Genomic DNA, 21,818 nt, shown 5'->3' with positions numbered 1-21,818 from the left:
ATTTGATAATGATTTTGCAGGGTACTTTTAATACTGATACTATATGTAGGGTCGGGAAATGTATATTTTTGGTAAATTTCATAGGAAAAGAATACGAAAATTAGCATGAGTAAAACAAAATGTTGCTAAATGGATAAGAAAATTTTAGTCTCGTTTTATTGTTCTTATTTACTGCTCTTTTGACATGAAATTTTCCACACAGCCTACATGTCTTTGTCGATTATACATATACTAACATTATAAGAAATACCAGGCAAATTCGTTATCAAATTATATTCCTACAATAACATATTTCTAGACATGCGACAATAATTTTGGACATGAGTGTACATGCATTAATATTTTTATGATGTTGTGAAAGATTATAATAAATACTTTTCCTATTACATTGTTATGAAGTAGGCTTCGCGCTACAAGCTTCCTGAACGCGACAACACTGCACGACAGCGTTGCCGCACTTCCATTTACTGTATGCTGTTTCTTCATATAAGCGCGGGGAATTTAAAGATTGGGCTGCAACATGGCTCACCGCTTAACGCAGAGAATATGTTGAAGTAAACATTTTTTTTAAAAAAATAAATACTCTACCAACTAAACCCTTTTTTGTTAATAGTTCCAAATATTTGGAACACTAGACTTCCAAATTTTCGAACAGTGTTTTGTACGTTTCTCTACCTACCATGGTAAAGGAGATCAGGGCGTCGTACATTTGTTTTAATAACACAAAAAATATCAAGTGATGAAAATTGAACTTTTCACAACTTATAGTTAATGGATGCATCTACATATTGTACACAGGAAATTATTCCACGTGATCTCTTTTCTGAGATATAGCTCTATAAACATTGATCTACCAAAAAAGTACGAAAAAATACGCACTTTTTCATTAATTTTTATTTTTTCTCACTACATAATAGAAAGAAAATTGTTATCTCTTAAGTATTGAAAAGACAACTTTCCAGCAATTCCAACGAGGTACGACAATGAAATATAAGTTTCGACTGGACGTCACGGCAGCACCGCGAAGTCAGGGGCCTATCTTTATGAAATGGATAGTAGACAGATACTGAGATTATATTTGGGGAGTTGTTCAGTTCTTCGTGAAATATAAGAGGTGTGTACCCTCCCCTCCTCCAAAAAAAAGTTTTGGACTCTTAAGTTCTGGTACTTACTGCATTACTTACTGGTATGGTTATCGATTTCGAAGTAGTCTCCTTCGGCACTCACGTACTTCTGCATTCGCTGCTGCCACTGTTGGTAACAATTGAAGTCATTATCCGACTTCATGTACATGTCATTTTTGGTTTGACTTTTTCAATTGAGGCAAAATGTATTTTCTTGAGGGCAGAAAAGAAAAATGTCACATGGTGCCAGATCCAGTGAGTAAAAAGATATTTTAAGATAGTATTCTCTTACGTGCTAAAAATTGTCATACACAGATAGCATTTTGAGCTAGTGTGTTGTCCTTGACAGAATCCATCCACTTTTCTACAATTGAGAACTCTTTCTCCTCACCTTTTTGTGAAATCTGGTCAAAACCTCAATGTAAAGTAGTTTCTCCAACGTAGTAGTGCGTATAATTATCCCCCAGTAGGAACCAACTCAAAACATGTAAGTTCCGTGATTATCAAAAATGCAAGCAACACTACCTTAAATTTTGAGAGTGACATGCGTGCTTTGTTTTCGGTGTGTGGAAACCAAGTCACTTTTATTGCATGGATTACTCCGGGTCAGAGGTTAAAAGTCCATTTCATCGAAGGTGATTACAGATTCATACAAGTTGGGCCCGTTTTCGATGCGTAGTAACATGTTCGCATACAATACTTGACAGAACTCCTTTCGTTCCTGTGAGCGATGTTTTTGGACTCAACTTTGGCAGAGATTTTCCTCATGTTTAATTCTTTTGTGATAATCCAGCAGATTCCCCTGTTCAAGTTCACTAGTTCAACTACTTCATATACATTTAATCTTCGGTCGCTTCTGATTGCCTTGTGTATTCTAATTTTTATTTTATTAATTTTTTTTTTTAAAGTTTAACACCTCACGATTATGCGCTAACGGTGATGATGAAATGGATGATAATAGTGGAATGAGAAAAATGGGAGGAAAAGGGAAACACTGAAAAAAAAAAAACGCACACTGTGTTTGTCCACCACAAAGCCCATTTGACCGGAGATAGGGTTGGATCAGGGACCCTACGCGTCAAAAGTGAGCGCTCTACCACTTTGCGACTGCAGCCGCAATGATGTCTGTATCAGTAACTGGAGACTGTGGTCTGTCTGAACAATCATTGTTTTCAACAGTTTCCCTTCCCTCCAACAAACATTTACCCAAATTAAAGACTTGTACTCTTAACATCCAAGTATCCCCGTATGCCTTAGTCACACTTCGGAATGTTTCAGTTTTCAAGTTTCACAAGAAAGTTGATATTAATCGTTTGTTCCACTTTCAAACTAGCCATTTGCCAACACTGAATGGTGACACATGTTCACGGCATGACACGTCACATGACCTGCCAGAGTCAGGTGAGTCCAAACTTCATACAAACGAAGGAGAGGGATACTGTTTCAACACAATACTAACCATTTTTTAAAATTAAATGCATATTTCTTAACATATTTTTTTTTTATCATGCGGAAGAAATCTACAAAATAAATTTATATACACAAGTAATATATTAGAGCGTTCAAACCAACAATAAATCAATACACAGCACTGAATATATGAAACGAAAGAATTCTAACATTTGGGTTCAGAAAACTATTAGAATTTCTGAAACATTTTTATGATAAACTGTCATCGATATTCCGAAGAAATAAAATCACATTATGGTTTTTCGAACTTAGTAATGCTATACAAAAGGAACAATGAAAGATTTTTATTTATTTATTTTAATATACGATTCCCCAAGAGGTGAACAAAAATATTGACGTGAATCATTCACTGGAACTAATTTTCCTTCTTTAAGAACTACTGACTCCGACGTTTGACTATTAACTATATACACATAGTAGGTGTTATCAAATTACAACGTTCAGAAAGTCTTTGAACACCTTTATTCTTTTTCGTTCCTACATGAAATATTCCCCGACTCATAATTCTCGAGCTGTTTTTGCTGTCTATCATTTCCTAAGCCTTAACCCAGAAAAATATATTTTAAATCTTATTTCTTTATATTACAATACTTGGCAATACCCTTCCCTGAACATACATTTCCTAAAGGTATTACTGAAAATAAAAACAAATGAAAAATAATATATTGATATGTATGAACGACCAGTATACTGATAAAAGTTACTATTTGATTGCTGGTATGTGTTAATGTAAAGTCAAAAGTTATTAACTGGCTTTCATCAGAAAGAAAATCGTGTACAATAGTTCTTATTTATCGTGTACATATAATTCTTTTAAAAATGACTGGATACTAAAGAAGGAATACTGAAAGAAATTGACTATAATGTGTTTTCCTAAGTGACTTTCAGTGCTAATTCTGAATTAGTCTGTAAATGAGTAAACTCGAGATGATAAAGAAATTTATGCATACCTGACAAAAGCACTCTTCACAAGATTCGTTCCCAACAAGGAGACTAGTGCCATTCAGAATTTTCGTGCTGTTATGAAAACAATGTTCACAAATAGGACAGCATTCACCAGGAGGACGGTAAGGATTAGAACAATTCGTTTCACAAGGCTTGTCGAAGCAACTTATAGTTCCATGCTACAAAATAGATATAATGTAAATTAAAAGCAATATTTATACTTCAGAAATATAGTAAGAACTATGATTGTTTGTAATTTTTATTTAATCTCTTACGACCGTTGTGATTTTTGATAATATCTTTCTCTTTTCTATGAATAAACAGTGATGTTATTCAACTGGTTCGTCAGCATGAGGTTCTCTTTTCTTCTACTGCAAAAAAGATCGAATTACAAGAATTCTAGAAATTACGTCAGGAAAGGAAGGAATCGTTCTTGAGCTACGATTCAAATCACAATTTCTTGATCGTGAAAATACAACAAAAACTTTTGGTATGTAAGTGCAAAAACTGAGAATTGAAAAGCTAAAGAATCCAAACGTCAAATGTGAAGTAACCGATCTGAAACTTTCCAAATTAGGGAAGAGAAAGAGATTGAAAGCAATAATGAAATCAAAGCCGACGTATGTGAAACATGGGTAAGTATTTGCAATACCGTAATTTGATTAAGAAAGTAAATACATAAGGAACAAAGGAAGAATAGAGTAGAGAAGAATTAAGGAAAACAATACCATCAACAACTTAAGAGAGTTGTGTAAAGGAATAAATGCAGAAAAATGTATCAATCCATGCTGAAAGTAGCATAAGAGAACATGGAAATATCCCAAGAGCATTTTACAGATAGGAAGGATACTTCCATGCACTGCTAAACTTACATGTGTAACGTTAAAAAGAAAGAAAAAAGTAACGGGGTTCAAACAACAGAACTGCTAGCTGAAGAAGAGATCAATCGAGTAAGCTACTAAGAAGCTAAAGAATAACAAATTACTTGGAATTGATTTCATTCAAGCTAAGCCTGCTTTTATATGTGAGCACACTGGACACATGTTCTTGAGTTCAAGGAGACTGGGAGCGCGTCTATACAAGGCAAAAAAGAAAAGGAATGGTCTTAAATTAAAAAGGAAGTGAAGTTAGAACCAATACGAAAGATGCCAGACACGTTTATTATTGTTAATTTTGCCTCTAAAGCTTCATTCTTATATATAAAAGATAAAAGGTTTTTGCAGATTTTACAAGTTGAAATTGCGTAACGTTTACAGTGACAATAGTCTACAAAAACGTCAGTGCCAACGATCGTTCATCTAATTTCGTGCTGGTGATTTTGATCTCAACGATGCGCCTCAGTTAGGAAGGGTCATCAAGGTTAATGACAAAATAAAGACGTTGTTCAAATTCATGTAACACAACAACCTAAAGAAGCTTGGATACGTAAGCAAGCTTGATATTAGGTTCCTCATGAACTCTAAGAAGTTCCTTTCACGACACATATAAACGCCTGCTATATTCTCATTAACCATTTTTGAAGCGACTGATAACTGCTAATGAGAAGTGACTGTTTACAACAACGTGAGGAGCAAACGGTTTTGATGCTGACGTGGCGATTCGCCTCAAATGACTCAGAAACAGATATTCATTTAAAAAAGGTTATGTTCACAGAGTAGTGTGGTAGATTATAAAGATATTGTGTTTTTTTAGAGCACCTACCAAGAAAGCAATCAATCAATTCGAATATGAACTGTTGGCAACTGGGAAGTCTTAACGAATCAAACGTCCAGAACTCGTTAATCGTAAAGACGTTGTGTTCAAACGTCAACACGAAACCACATCCAATTTGATCACCCGCAAAAAAAAAATTCGGAGTTTCCTCTTCCATTTAACTGTATCCTTGTTATTATATCTTTAGACAATAATCTCTCTGGATCTTTCTCAATTCATATACTTATAATCTTCCTAATCTTTGTCCTTACGACATATATTCATAATCTTTCAATACATCTTGTTTATCTTAATCAACATAACAACCACAGATTATAAATCTTACGCTACACAGTACGTGTAGTCTACCGTGACACTTCCTACCAACGACACTATTATTCAGTGTGTGTGTTTGTGTGTGTGTGTATACACACACACACAAATCGTCGCACTTAATACCGAGAAAATTAAAAACTATAAGAACACTGAACTGTCTGTAGTACTCTATGGTTATCAACACGGTCATCAACACTACGAAAATGACACAACTTGTTTTCGAAAATGAAGTATATATATATATATATATATATATATATATATATATATATATATATATATATATATATATATATATAGGGTGTTAATGAACTATACCGACAAACTTTACGAGGTGATTCCTCACATAAAAATAAGCGAAAAAGTTCATATGGACCTATCACGAAAAAGCCAAATTTCAAGAGGCCCTATTTTGAATTCGAGAGACTGTGGATGGTGGGTCCTTACCAGCGTAAGAGAAGTCACGCATACGCAATCCAAAATCGCATATTTCATTAATGTTCAATGGTTGTACAGAGTATTCCGTGCAGAGTGAAATTCCCAGACATGCCACCAACTGAATTTTGAGATATGCTCTAAACGTTATGGTTGGTCCAAAGTAGGCAAACGATAAGCCTTGATAGCAGTGAACACGGAATCCTTTGGCGCGATGTTGGAAGTGTTAACGATCGTCAGCAGCACGGTCTCTTGTACTCGGGAAAACGCATGTTGCGATGTTATTTTTCACGCTTGTAAGTGAAGAAAACGTGAAATATACCGTGACGAAATACATATCATCACACATTATTCCGAACACAAAAAAAAACATGGACCTGCCGGCTCCTAACGCTTCCCCCTTCTCTCTGAAGCACTGGATGTCCATTGTTGTCAAGGTTTACCTCCTGCCTACTTTGGACTCTCCTTGAAATCAGGGTATACCTGAAAAACTGTATTAAGAGCATAACTGAGAATTACACCCTGTAGGTAATACCCTCTACACCTATTGACAATTGATGAAATATGCACTTTTGGATTGTGTATGCGTGACTTTTTTTTACGCTAATAAGAACCAGCATTCACATTTTCTGGAATTCGAAATAGGACCTATTGGAATTTAGCTTTTACGCGATTTTGGACAGCCCTACCTGTGAAACTATGCACTTTTCACTATAGGTCATGAACTTTTTCTCTTATTTTGATGTGAGGAATCACCTCTTACAGTTTGTCGGTATAGTTCATTAACACCCTGTATATATATAAAAGGACACAAACAAACGGATGTATGAAAAAAATCACATAACGTGAAGCTCCACAATACTATATTGCCGGATACCATAACTAAATTTAATTGATTAAAAATTTATTTCACAAAAAGACTTAACAAACTAACATTTTACATAAACTTCTACAAACCTGACACTGACACAAACGACATTTGTCCCTCGGATGTGAGAAGATGGAACCTTCTTCATATATCTGATTATAATGTTGACATCCTTCGCAAATTGGACAACATTCGCCAGATTGGAATATTGGATGTTGGCAATTCACAACACACACTACCGGATTACATTGCACTTCGCCATTTTCCTGAAGCGATACAGAAGATAAAAATAAAATGAAATAATCTATCTCACCAAAGCTGTGCTCATACAGTATTTTCAAATCTAACGTAGTTTTCCTTTCGTATTGTTGTTGGTGAACATTTTAAAAATTGACTGAGGAAAGCTGTGTATTCACAACTTTCTTATTTTGTAGATGCAATCTACTCTACTACCTACTTATGTTTTAGCTCAACCGATAACACAAAAGATATATACTAGGAGAAGGTTCCGTTCTTTGCACGCAAACAATATGATTTAATGATACCACATTTAAACTCTCACGTACGTGGCTGTTCGTGGGCACACTTTGTGCCTTATCGGCGAACTTCTGTTGGATCAAGCACTCAAGATGGTGGCGTAGCGCGATCTCTTTTTTATGCCAAATATCAAGAAACTCGGAAATATACGTTTAATTATTTTAATGAAAAGTCTAGGTACCAAATTTCACGTCTCTACACTTAACGGACTCAGAGATATGGGGATATTTTTATAATAATCGCAACCCCTAATTTTACCTCCTTCCAACTAAAATTTTCTATAATAAGATGTCCATATCACGGAATCTCTTAAATTTAAGAGGCTTAATTTAATATTTGGACTTTTCACTTTAAATAATGAAACACGATTTTTAGCGCTTTTGACCTGTGACCTAGACATATGAATCATCATCATCTGTATTCTTCCCTTCTAGGTCAAAGATCAAAAACTCTGAAACAGGTATTATTTTAAATGGTAAGTCTAAATTTAATGTCTCTAACTTCATGAGAACCGAGATATGTACATGTTATTATAATTGCAACCCCTATCCACACACCCCTTTTCAGGTCGAATTTCCAGAAATCTTTCCTTAATGATACCTTTCTTCACTGATTCTATATACTGTCCAAATTTCAAGTTTCTAGTTTAAACAGTTCCGCCAAGAAGCTGATTAGTTAGTCAGTCAGTCAATCATACGCCTTACATTGGATTCACTATTGTATTCATCCAGTTCATTAATACTATAAAATACATCCAGTTCATTATTGCTATAAAAATACTGATACTCTCTCATTCGTTTAGTGTTAGTTTATGCTAGAAGTAAATTACTAGCACCACATATGATTAGCACGGATTTTTCTATATTGCTTTTATTTATTTATTACAATAGCTGGATTAAATCTTGCGAATTTGTGCGAGGATAATACCAAATTTAGAACAAAAGTTAAATTATATTACGTGTTTACTAGCTTGTTGATAGTTTGAAGTGGCCTTCCGACGTCTAAAGAAAAAGATAAACTATGGTATTTAATATTATACATATATTAATATTAAACAGCAGTCGGAAGAAGTACTGTTTCATAAATAATGCTGAATTACAGGAATATGCCACAAAGTAACCACGATCACTGTGATAGGGGGAAGGAGAATCATGATCATAACTAAAAATCTTGTGTGGTAAGACTGTTCTTAGGTATCTATTAGTGCTGTTAATATTCAAAAATTTATTATTCATGCATTCGAATAATGGATTCTTCGGATATTCGAACAATATTCGTTATTCGAATAATTATTCGAACAATTTTTCGGATAACGAATAAATATTTGAATATTGAAAACGAATATTTGGATATTCGAATAACAGCAGAAAAATTATTCGAATAATGTTAACAGCGCCTAATTTCAGTGTTTTTTAGCAATTAATGAGTCTAATGTCTGTTCATAAAATAGTTCATACGACTGCCAGAGCCAATCCTGAGTAAAGGCAAACCATAGTGGATAACCTGAAATTCTTTTTGTGAGTGATTACAAAGATTTAATACATAATGTCATCATTCAACATGGAAAGAATATTATTATTATTATTATTATTATTATTATTATTATTATTATTATTATTATTATTATTATTATTATTATTATTATTATTATTATTATAGCTTTATCGAATTATTAACTGTTTACCTAGTTATAATAAGAGAGTAATTGAAGTACATTCAATATTTAAGATCTTTATGGGATGGAATTATCAAGTGGATGATTGTTCCATTTTTATTATTACCGATTTTCATATAGTAATGTTATACATATGTATTTATTGAATTGGCTGAACCACACTAATAAGAACAATACTTCTCTACCACAGTGCATGCACTATTGTCTATTGTTTAATAAAAGGATTCAGTATCAGTATTACAAAAGTTGGATACAATAATCATATTAACATCAATGTTATTACGAGTAAATAACTAAGATTATTATAGTTATGTGATTATCATTTCATTTTGATTTTTTAAAATTGAAATGAAATGATAATCAAATAAAGTATAACAATTTTAGTTATTTACTCACAATAGCATTGATGTCCCTACAGGGTGATCCGGAGGTGGGCGTACCCCCCCCCCCCTTAAGTTTCAACAGTATAGTGTTAGTTATGGTAGAATGTCTGCACACAGTTACCATGAAGTCTTAAAAGATTTAAGAGCCATAAACATCGGTATGATCACCATCCATGTTGTAACACAGTTGAATTCTGCGCCAAGTCCTTGCAGACGTTTTGCGGAGATACTCCGGAGTAACGAGGGTGAAGGTGTGTTTCACAGCTGCACTAATTGTTGCGTTGTGCAGTGTTTCTGACTTGTTGCTTTATGAAACCCCAGAGAGCATTGTCTGGTGTCATCAGATCGAGACTTCTTGGAGACCAGGCAAAGGAAGCTGGTAAAGATGCACAACCTCTTCCAATCCAGCAGCCAGGAAATGTCTGATTCAGTAACTACACTGTAAATAACTGTTACCAAGCAGCAAACAGCAGAAAACAAATGACCATGGATAGCAATGTTGCCAGACAATGCCAAGCAATGTTACCAGACAATGTCAAGCAATGTTACCAAACAAATGTAGGTAAAACCTAAAATCGTTAGAAAACACCAATTAGGGATACGCCCACTTCCAGGCCACCCTATATATATTTGTTCTTAGCTATCGAATGATTATCCAAAATTGTTGAACATTATACACAAATAATACTAAAACTTTCAATGGAGCTAAAAAATGAAATAAGTTATATATTTTCAGACTACAAAATACTAGTATTAAACTTCTTACTCGTTTATAAACTACTATCGGTATAATAGTAAGCATTATAACATTTTCGTTTCTAAACTGTTAGTATTAGTGGGGGGTCCGGATTCAACTTTCGATAATAGTAAATATGCCTTCCTCCACACGTTACAAAACATAGATCTAACTTGCATACAGTCTCGGTGTTGAGAAGGGTAGTTAACTTCAAGCAAACAAACTGAATAGCCGATATACTTTATTCTAGTTATATTCTGAAGTTGCTGCAGTCGAGTAAGGCGAATGCCCAGATGATGATATATTGTCAACTTATTAATTAATTTAATCACTATTCTTATTAACATTTAAAAAAATACAAAGATCAGTCAAAAAGAAATGCACAATCCACAGTAATTCGGTAATGATAAACACTAGAGATTAGAAGCAATATCACTCAATGTATGATACATTTATTTCAGTGCACTGCATCCATCTTTGTTTCAGGCGGGAGCTCATGTGGTTCGGATTCCACGTTAATCAGTAGGTCCACGTCTCATATAGCCTCGCTGCTGAACGGGACGATAAACTCAAAATCAACTCAACTCCATCTTTGTTTCAATGAATGCACGAATGCAAGTTAATAAAATGCTTGAGATTGGTCACGTAATGAGCCGTTGTCATCCCGAATCTGTTTTCCATGCAAATGAGCCTTCAGTTGTTCAAAGAGATAGATACTATGACACTATGGATAATCCCCACAAAAACTTTGCAAGAAAGATCATCACACACGTTCTTCCTGATTTGCATTATCTCCCATGTCAAGAGCTTTGGAACCTAGCGAGTATTTTTATAATTCTCAATAGCTGGATTTGCGTTAACACATCCTTTTGTCCAGCTGTATGCTCCATGATTTGTGTTGTGGTGATGCATCTATCTTGTTGGAGGATTTCCTCAATGACATGAGTTTCCATCGGTTGTGAGGACTGACAATCTACCTAACAGTGAATGATCCTGTAAGGTGCAATCACCACGCTGAAACCCTGAACCTATTGACACACACACTATTTGATTCACCGTGTTGTATGACAGTCTGGTTAACCTGCCACAAAAAGAAGAGGAAATTATGGGAAGAAGAGCAGTGAAAAATATAATTTCTTTTAAGGAAAAAATTCATTGAAATAGAATAAAATAACGAAATGTTATGTAATATTGAAAATGGAAGTAATAAGATTGTAAATAATCGAAACAAAAAAAGTAATAGCTTATTTACAGTAACTTTAAAATAGATAAGAATTTAAGAATTTGGTTGGAGTTAATAATCTAGTGAATTATTCGTGGTCATGTATCTAAATGGCAACCTTTTTCCTTTCTTTCCTCGCCGTCAAGTTTGTGTTGAGGACCAGTTGCAAGTTGAACAACTGAGGAGGACGGAGATCAGTTGATCCAGGAATGTGGTCTTCGAGTGCGTCGTAACGTTCTAGCGAGTGAAGTCAAGAGGGAAAAGTGATATGCAGCGTTTATAATACAACGTATAATTGGAGAAAAAGTTCGATATTACTGGAATTTTTCTATTTTTGTCTGCTATTTTTCGTCAGAGGCCAGAGGTATAAGGTCAGAGCCATGTTCACTAATCAGTTGATTTTGTCCTATTGAAGATTTTATTAGGTCGATAGTGTATTGAAGAGATATTGCGCTATGAATGTTACTCAGGCTTGCTATACCTCATGCTTTTGTTAAAAACTCGATTCATTAATTTTGAAGCAAGACTCTTATTAAAGGGGGGGGGGGGGAGGGAGAGAGATTGACTCTGATTAAATTCTATGCTCAAATTTGTTCAGAATCAAATGGTATTAGAGGATATATATAGTTTGAACCTCATTCTTAAGATTCGAGAAGAGTTTGTACACTCTTGAAATTGAAAATGGACGGTGTCGTTATTGTAATAGTATAGTATTTTGAGAATTCTTACATTAGCAAGATTTAACGGAAGTTTAGTTGCCTTAGTTCAAACAGGTAGTGATTGATTTATTTAGTTCAAGCAAAGTTTGTTAGCAATGTATCTAATTTTTAAAACAGACAAATAATATACACATTATGATGAAGAAAAAGAGAAAACTAACGAGTAAATAAAGGCTCAATTTGGACTCTTGAATAGATATTGTATACATTTTTTAAACTTAATCCAAAAGAGTAACAATAATTCAACTCACATTATTATGCAGCAAATAAGTATAGAAATAAGACAAAATACTTAACCTTACACAGACACGTGTGGCAGCCTCCTTCCCTCTTCACCCACAGCTGACCCTGATAGAAAAATCTTCCTCTTGAGAAACAACCTGGCTCTGGTGGAAGACAAATAGGGCAACATTCTTCAGGTGACACTACCCTATATTCAGGTGGGCAGTCCAAGGATGGGCATTGTATGTCTTTGCACACAGTTCTTCCTGACTACAAAATGAAAACAATTAATTTCAAATGCATATGTTTCAATATCCATAATGCCTAATATCAATATAGTAACCCATCTAGCATGGAAATTTATAGACTTAAGACCACAATACAGGTCAATTTGCCATCTAATATAGCAACTAACTTTTTGCTCAAACCTTGTTATATTGTGTGTGGTGGCGAGTAACATTAATTTTCATATGACATGGAATATTTGATTCAACTTTTTAAAAATAAAATCCGTCTTATTTTCCATCCAATTTTTCTTCAAGTAAACCAATGAAAAGTGCTTTGCATGATCGTTAGTATGGAAGTTAAAGTGTTCTTTAACAGATGAGAAGGAATATCTGTTGTATCATTCTTCACAATGATGTATGGTGTGTGGCAAAAGAAATTACCGGAATATTAATTGAAAGTTATATGCAGCATCCACGCCTATATGACTCAAGTTTGGAATTATATTTAATAAGTATAAACGAAGAGACATAATAGCAAAAATGGTTGACACAATAGCTCGTCCAGCCAAACACAATACGTAAGAAAACTTGTGCAACAATACAAACTAGAAGCCTGTTTGTACACCAGAAGCTGAAATATTGTACTGTCTATAATAATTTAGGCTGTGTATGAGTATTTGTCTTGGAGAGAATACTTCATGTAGTCATTTCTAGAGACATTTGTTGGTGCAGATTTCACCATTGGTGGTTGATCCATTCTGAAGGGTGGATACGAGCATCAGGGTGTTAAATCATAACAGTCGAAATGTGTGTGGATGGAGGGAGGGGGAGAGAAGTGAAGAAAGAAAACTTATCATACTGGAATGTTTCGATATAGAGAGTTCACATATTTGAACATCAATAACTTATTAAATTACGTGAGATTAAAAATATTGTTACCACTAGTTCACCCATTAATTTCATGTGAAATAAATGTATATGGATTACTGTAATTACTTTCAAATTTCTGATAATCACTTTATTCAGCCCCCAGTATAATCTTAGTATCGAGGAATTTTCTTCAAAAAAATATTAACGTTTGGGCTTTCGCACTCTAACAAGCATCCAACTTCTAATTTGTTTGTTTGTTGAAGTTTTTTTCGTTTTCAGCATCAAGGTTATATCAGAGTGAATTTATAATTTAAGGTAGAATCTGAACTACCATAATGGGTTCAATGCTCTCCGGTCTCCTATTTGATGGTATAAGTCACTTCTCAGATTAATGTATATGTCACACATGAGGAGTAGAGTTCGATACAGTATTTCGTGTCATGAGTTTCATGGAAACATGGACTGCCTATAGTGGGTTTTAAAAGACTATTCCAATATTCGACCACCAAAATGAGATATACTTAGTACACTGCAAATCAGTGCTTTAGTAACTGAGTGAATTCTGTGATCCGATCACATCCGGTACGAAACTTAACTGAAGAGATTACGAGCAGATTGTTTGCAAGGAAATATAATGTGCTTTTGACCAAAACTATTTGTAGCAGACCAAATAACACTGAAAAATGCCACAATCCTCTAATACAGCTAACTTGGATTTCTAGATTGGTTAAAATTGTGTAATTCAGAACGATATATAAATAAAATTCTGATACTAATATTCTTGTTAAGGCTGAATCACACATCTTATCTTGTTCATTCTACAACTTTTACGACGAAGTTTCATAATAAACATTCAAACACTACACTAATTTTCAATTTAAAAAAAAAAAAGGGTTCCTACCTATTCTCAGTAGACATGAAATATATATGATAGGCATTAAGTAGCCTCTTCACGCGACTCCAACAAGTAAAGAGTTGGATGACACAGATGCAAAAAACTCATTTCGAGGTAGTAGGTGGTTTATTTACTACTAGAATGAATACAGAAAAATGCTAAAAATATTACGCATATGCACGATGTCTAGAGTATAATAAACCTCGATAATATGTAGTCTCATGAATTTTCCATTTTTCCTTTTGTTTCGCATTTATTAAACACCTCGTTAATTAAAAAGTAGTAGTAACTTATCACCACTATACCATTAACCCTCCAATGATGAAAGAAAAAAAAACTCAAATATAAGTACTACATATTGCAAGATCATCTTCCTTTAACTTACCACTGATTTCAAACATTATAACATTAATAGAAACATTTTAGTATCATATAAAGACATGCACCTATATCCTCTAGCTGGTGGACTTTAAAAATCTATTGTAAGTAACCAACACATTATGTTTTCTATGAGGTGTTCTGCACACATCTTTTAAACAATTCTTTATTACATGTAACATTAACTCCTAACAATTATTAATCTCATATTGAAATATATATATCACTTAAGAATACCCCATGTATCAAAAGTACACTCCTTCGGTAGAGAAAGGGGCTACCATCTGATGTCGAATCCTCCATAAAAGAGTAGTTTATTTTATAATAATCTTATTACATTTAGAAAACAGGAACTATACAAAGTATTAAGCTACTTTCATTACGTAACACAGTTTAAACTCTGATTGAATACAAGAAAAGTACAACAAACAAAAGAAAATTAAATTACAGGTATTTTAATTTTGTAGAGGAAACTATATTTTAATGCATGAAGTTCAAGTGAAACATTTTAATGTCACAGCTATACATATGTCACCGCAAAGGAAAGCGTAGTAGCTGATTACCCGTACTGGTGCAAAGAATCCTAGGCATGCGAATTTTAATGGGTAAATCTGTGTTTTGGAGGTATTCTAGTTCTGCTTCTTCCCACATTCTGATTCAACGAAGTGCAAAACGTTAAACTACAGATTTTTTTTTTTTTCTCCATGAAGGCCGTTATCAGAAGTTATAGTTGGATTTTCTGTATCTTTATAATTTTTGTTGAGAATTTGAGTTTTGCATTTAGATCTGTGAAATGACAAACATAATGATCTGGCCTTAATTATTTGAGAGAGAAGTTTTGTAGTATGGCATGAAAACAGATGTCATCCAAAACTACATATGCACAGAAAAAGAGAAAGGAAAAAATCAAAACAACAATGTACAGATAAAGAAAAACTAATACTGATAGTTTCTTTTCTATCTACGTTACAAGTTCTCTGCGGAATTATTCTACACTTGAATGAGGTTAACCAAAGATAGAAACATAGATCATTCAGCTGATCGTTATTTTATTGATGATGAAACAAATGTATTATTGATGCAAAACTAGCGGTACAAGAAGTCTCTTGTGCAAATGTATCGAATTCGCTAAACCGCTTTCATTAAAATGTACTTTCAATACTTTTATGAATTAATTTCCAATTCTTTCCAAGTCTATTCACCAACTTCCAGGACTTAAAATGACTTCAGAAACGAATAAATGGAAGAAAAAGAAAAAGACTGAAGGTAGTGGAAACCAAACTCAAGTCTTAACGAAGTTCTAAGGATTGTTATACTAATTCGTAATTTACATAAATCAGTATTAAGAAATTCCACGATTAATTTATTCATGTTCATGCTTAAAAGTGGAATGATATCTTCCCTATTACTAACCTCACAATAGCACTCTCGACATGGATCTAAACTTGGTCTGAATCTATCTCCAGGTAAATATACATATTTTTCAAACACGCAATCACCTGGACAGTAGTCGCAACAATCACCGGACAACGGGCTTTCACAATGTGGTGGAGGGCAGTGTCGTGGAGCACAACGAAGCTCTCCATCCTGAAAAATAACAATACCATTAAATATTACAGTTTACATGAAAATCATTTAAGACAACACTTGCATTTACAATCTTATTACTATTATTCATAAAAACAACAGCAACTACCTACTAGTACTACCAGCTGTTTCTACTATTTATTGATTGTATGGAATTTTATATACAGTGAACTATATCCATGTTGACCACAATTAATTAAGTGTATTTTTATTACAAATTTTAATATATATATATATATTTCAAGTGCAGAAACTACCTACGTATTAGTTTGTATTTTAGTAATAACATACGGTAAAACTATATCTGCAAGATAGAAACATTCCAATAACGTTGTCTATGTTTCGGGGGGACCGCTCTGACACCGATGATGGCTTCATGTGCTTCCAGGGAAGTGGTTCTTTCACATTGATGAAGAGTCATCATACGGACAATAATCGTAATCCGGCTAATACAGAGGATATTCGACTACTTTCCATCGCCAGTTAAGAAGGACATCTTAACTATATAATAGCTGGGATTGTCATCGAAGATGGTGAGCGTCGTGAGCAGCAAGTGCTGTTTCCTTCCGCTAAACGAGGGACAAAGGTGAAGTAGTAGGCTGCACCGACAGTCTGTCGTGGCGTATAGAATAATGCAGGGCTACCTCATGAATGCAGACCTTCACCTCATCACCTTTCACATGACGCACTCTTTCGACAAGGATATCTACGATGCTTCCACTCATTGGATTATCGCTTAAAGGATGGTTTCATCCATAGTGGCATTTTTCCATTGCCGTAAACATCTGGTTAGGAAACAAGAAATCTAGCCTCTACTTCACATCACTGTAGTATTTGAAGGAATAAGATAAAACCGTTTCACATTCCCCAATCATTCACTTTCATTAATCATCCTTCTCCTGTCGTCTAAAGGGCAAAAGCATGGGATGTTAAAATTATTATTATTATTATTATTATTATTATTATTATTATTATTATTATTATTATTATTATTATTATTATTATTACTATTATTATAACGTATAGTATTGAGGTTTCAATCTCACTTTAAACTTATTACTATGCATAAGATGCTTGACCACTGGCTACACATGTACGGACAAAAGCATTTTTAATGACACTCACATAGAAACCGAACATATGCAGTGCATTTTGAAGTACAGTGCACAGTGAACATTAAATAATAATAATAATAATTTTTTATTGCATACTGGAAATTACAAACAGAACTGCTCACTTACAATTTCCATACAAATAACATGCAAATAACAAAAATAAACATAATCTATATATATAAAAGAGAACGTACAAATCCTTTGTTAGCTCATCACGCTAATACGGCTGAACCAATTTCTTTCATTTTTGGGGGGTTATTAAGATTTGGACCCTAGATGGTTTTTATCATATCACTTTAATTTTCAATTACCAGTGTCTTGAGATAATTGACCATTCAAGTGTCCATAACGTAGAAATCCTTTGTTAGCTCATCATAGCTAAATCTAAACGTATTTATATGCAACCCACATGACCGTGTCACTCGGCGGGTTAACATAAATGACAGGCGATATAATGTTAACATTTACTACAATCTTCTATGGTTTTTATCATATCACTTGTACATTATAAAATACAAATTATACATGCACAGAAAAGGAAAAAAAATCATGCACAAAATAAACATGCTGTTATATAAAAGAAAATAATATTCTCAGCTGATAATGAAATGATTATATAACTGTCTTTGTATATTACTAAAATTATGATCAAAAACATTGGCAAAATCATTGGCTACTGATAAAATTTTATACAAAGGAACATCATTGAGAAACTGAATGAGTTTAAATATTTTCGGATTTCTTATATAAGAACTGGTTGTATACAGAGTTATTATTGATAACAGTTTCAAATTACCGTGAAGAATTGAATGTAACATTGTAAGATCCAAAATAATCCTTCTTTCAGACAGCCTTAACATACCTAAGGACATCCTGACTTCATCCAACGACATACCTTCATAACACTTAAACTTCCAGAGTAGCCAAGCAAGAAAAAGATTTTGAATTGTCTCTAGAGTAGTAGATATATAATCTATATTTCTATTCCATATGATTGAACAATATTCAAGATGATTTCTAACATTGGAATAATAAAGAATAAGGCATGTTTTAATAGACTTAAAATCTTTGGACATCCATTTAAGAATTCCAAGATTCCTTCTCGCTTTGGAAGTTATATTCTCAAGATGTTGTTTGAAAAGCAATTTGCTGTCAAAAACAATACCTAAATCTTTAATAGTATCTACAATTCTAATTGGAGTATCGTTTATATTAAAGTGAAAAAAATTGGATTTGTGTTATTCGTAATATTCATTGAAACGGTTTTGTTACAATTTAAAGGTAGTACATTGTTTTGAGACCAAAGTAGTATTTTATTAATATTATATTGGAGCACCAAACAATCATCCAAATTTACAATAGTTTGTAGATTTTGAGGTCATCTGCATACATCAAACATTTACAATCCAAATTTTCAGTTATATAATTAATAAACATAAGGAACAGAAGTGGTCCGAGATTTGATCCTTGCGGAACACCGGAATATATGTTATATACGTCTGAAAGATTATCCCCATACCTAACCACAAACTTTCTTTGGGACAAGTATGATACTAACCAAGTAATAAATACAATGCTGAAATAATAATAATAATAATACACCTTGAATAAATATAAATTCGTATATCTTGTAAATCATTTTTGTTTGGCTTGGAAGCTATCTTTAATGTCGATACGTTACGTGTAAACTTATGAAGTCAACGTGTTGGCGCAAAATATTAAAATAAATAAATAAATAAATAAAATAAAATAAAATAGCTTACCTTACACACGCATTTCGTACAGTTTTTTGCATCACGATAGAAGGATGAACGAGATTTAATCTGTTTCCCTCCGTAGAAGCAATCTTGCTCTAAGACACTTTGATTCCAAATAGGAAAATACGATAATGTTGAAATTTCTAATTTCGTTGTAGGATGACCAATTTGCTCATTAATATTCACATCATCATAATCAAAATTATCATCAACTGAATACTCTTCATCTATGTCACTATAGGATACAAAATTCTCTTCAACAGATGACCACTGAATTTCTTTCTCTGGAACTTCTAGTATGTGATTGAGTATCTCAAAATTTTGGGCACCCTTTTTATTCTTTCTTCTCGTTTTTTTCCTTTGCTTTTCCTTTTTCTTCGATTTATCACCTTTCCCTGCTTTCACTTTTGTTGTGAGATTTGTCTGTGAAGATGATTGACTTTCTTCATAAGTTCTTTCTCCTTTCAATAACTTTACATTATCTACATTAATTACACTTTTTATAGGATGTTGGACAAAAGCTCCCAAATTGTGTGACACCATAACATCTGTGCTAGTCACCAAAATGTCCAAAGTATCTATGTCCTTTGAAAAGTTATCTGAAACATAATATTCGTTAACTACACTAAACAAATCAATATCTAATGCTGAGCTGTCAGAAAACAATACATCTGATATATTGAAGATATCAGAAATATCATATGGCAATTCTGAGAAAGATGCTTCAATCGAATTTGTTGCATATTCTTCAACCACTAAAATGTGACTTTCCCATCCAGATGACATATCAATGTATTTTGATGATATAAAAGGAGGATAACTCGATAGTACAGTATCTTCCGAGGCGAGGAAGTTTGTACTTACACTTGTAGTATTAAGTACAAGGGAAAAATTGTCTTCTAGCTCAGACACTACAATTGATTCCTCACTAGTGCTATTCACAGCTTGGGATGATAATGTTGTGTCATAAATGTAACTGCTTTCTATAAAGAAGGATATTTCAATAAAATTGCTATCATTATCTGTGTCTGGGATTTCACTAGCAACATCAAATGAACTATTTTGTTCAAAACTACTTGTGCACATTTCTGGACTTTCAGGCAAACCAACACTAAAAACTTCAAGAGATTCCATTTTCGTTTCTTTAGTCACATATGTTGGACTAAGAATCATATTTGAAATAAAACTTTCTGTTTCAAATGGTCCGGAGAAAACCTTTGTTTCTGAGATATGAAGTTGTAATTCTTGAGAAGAATAGTCTGTATTCTCTGTTAAATTATCTACATTAACTTTTTTATCGTCAGAATGTAACCAACTTTTCACTGTATGATTCATTTGTCCCTTCAAAGATGATTTTAGTAAATCTACTTCGTTCTTTCCTGACGAAATAATTTGTTCATATGAAGTTGAATAAATATATTCTGTGATTTCAATTTGACAAGTTCTTCCTTCGGCAGACAATTTATACCCTCTCGGACACACACACTGGAAACTTCCATATGAATTTATACACATATGACTGCAGATACTACTGTCCCTTAAACATTCATTGATGTCTGAAATCAAAAATTGACAAAATGTCAATAATAGAACAACATTTACTTACAATAATAATTCAGATATAATATGGGTTTACTGTTACAAGTACATACAATATTCAAGATAATATGAGCGATACAGAAGATTATATATATATATATGTGTATGTGTGTGTGTGTGTGTATATATATATATATATATATATATATATATATATTTCCAACAGCCTGATAGAGCATTTTCCTTTGACGTACTTGATCCTAGATTGAATTCTTGGTTTTTAAGGTAACTATTAGCACTCACAAGATATATGGAAGCCGTTAAATAGAATCAAACATAAAAATAATGCACAAGATATTGTATTTAATAATAAAAAAGAGAAAAAACTTAAGTTCTTGGCGCTAGTGTCCGCGAAGGGCTATTGCTACAAACAGCAAGTCTTCCTGAGTGATGCGTGATCTGAACATCAGCTCCCAAAGTCATTATTTAGGATTTCTAAACCGAACATCACAAGTTCTTAATTCCAGCTCCTAATTGTCTTACGAAGCTAACAACTGCAAAAACTGTGTATTCTCATCGCAAATTGAAGCGAGAACCATGTGCATCAAAGTCGCGCATACCAACTAGTCAGCTATATGAATACATTAATGTAAAATGAAATTAAATTTGTAATTTCATGGGGGCCGCGGTGGCTCAGTGGTAGAGCGTTCACCTCTGGTGCTTGGGGTCCCGGGTTCGATCCCAACCCCGCCAAGTGAACCTTGTGGTGGACAAACACCGTATGCGTGGGTTTCCCCGGGGTTCTCCCGTTTCCTCCCACTTTCTTTATTCCACCATTTCATTCATTTCTCATCATCACCGTCTCCTTTAGCCTTGCCGGCATAACCGTGAGACGTAAAACTCAACGATTTCATTTCATTTTTTTAAAATTTCATGATTATCCCCTTCAGACTAAAGGAGACGGATGATAAATGAAAGTCGATAATTATGGAAGAATTGTTAAATGAGAATACGAAAGGAAGCATGAGAATCCTGAGGAAACCAACGGACACGATATTGTTCGCAACGAACTTTCGTAGACTAGGA

At 33.6% G+C, this 21,818-nt stretch overlaps 1 protein-coding gene across 4 annotated transcripts in view; it reads right to left on the bottom strand.

Annotated features, from left to right (window-relative positions):
* Positions 1-21,818, bottom strand: part of LOC145695183 (uncharacterized) — a 203,868-nt gene that overhangs the window by 15,216 nt on the left and 166,834 nt on the right. For 2 of the 4 annotated variants that reach the window (XM_081772150.1, XM_081772151.1), the window contains exons 9-13: positions 19,200-20,749; positions 16,148-16,321; positions 12,440-12,634; positions 6,960-7,136; positions 3,545-3,718 (exon numbers count right to left, since the gene is read on the bottom strand). In XM_081772150.1, the coding sequence (XP_081628276.1) occupies positions 3,545-3,718; positions 6,960-7,136; positions 12,440-12,634; positions 16,148-16,321; positions 19,200-20,749 (2,270 nt within the window). Of the gene's footprint in view, positions 1-3,544; positions 3,719-6,959; positions 7,137-12,439; positions 12,635-16,147; positions 16,322-19,199; positions 20,750-21,818 lie in introns of those variants that run through there. The other 2 variants (XM_081772152.1, XM_081772153.1) reach the window with 2 other exon arrangements.

Source organism: Thermobia domestica, chromosome 9, assembly GCF_964235325.1.
Source record: "Thermobia domestica chromosome 9, izTheDome1.hap1.1, whole genome shotgun sequence".
Classification (NCBI taxonomy): Eukaryota; Metazoa; Arthropoda; class Insecta; order Zygentoma; family Lepismatidae; genus Thermobia; species Thermobia domestica.
The sequence above is the reverse complement of the archived record's forward strand: the minus strand, read 5'-3'. Positions and strand labels throughout refer to the sequence as shown.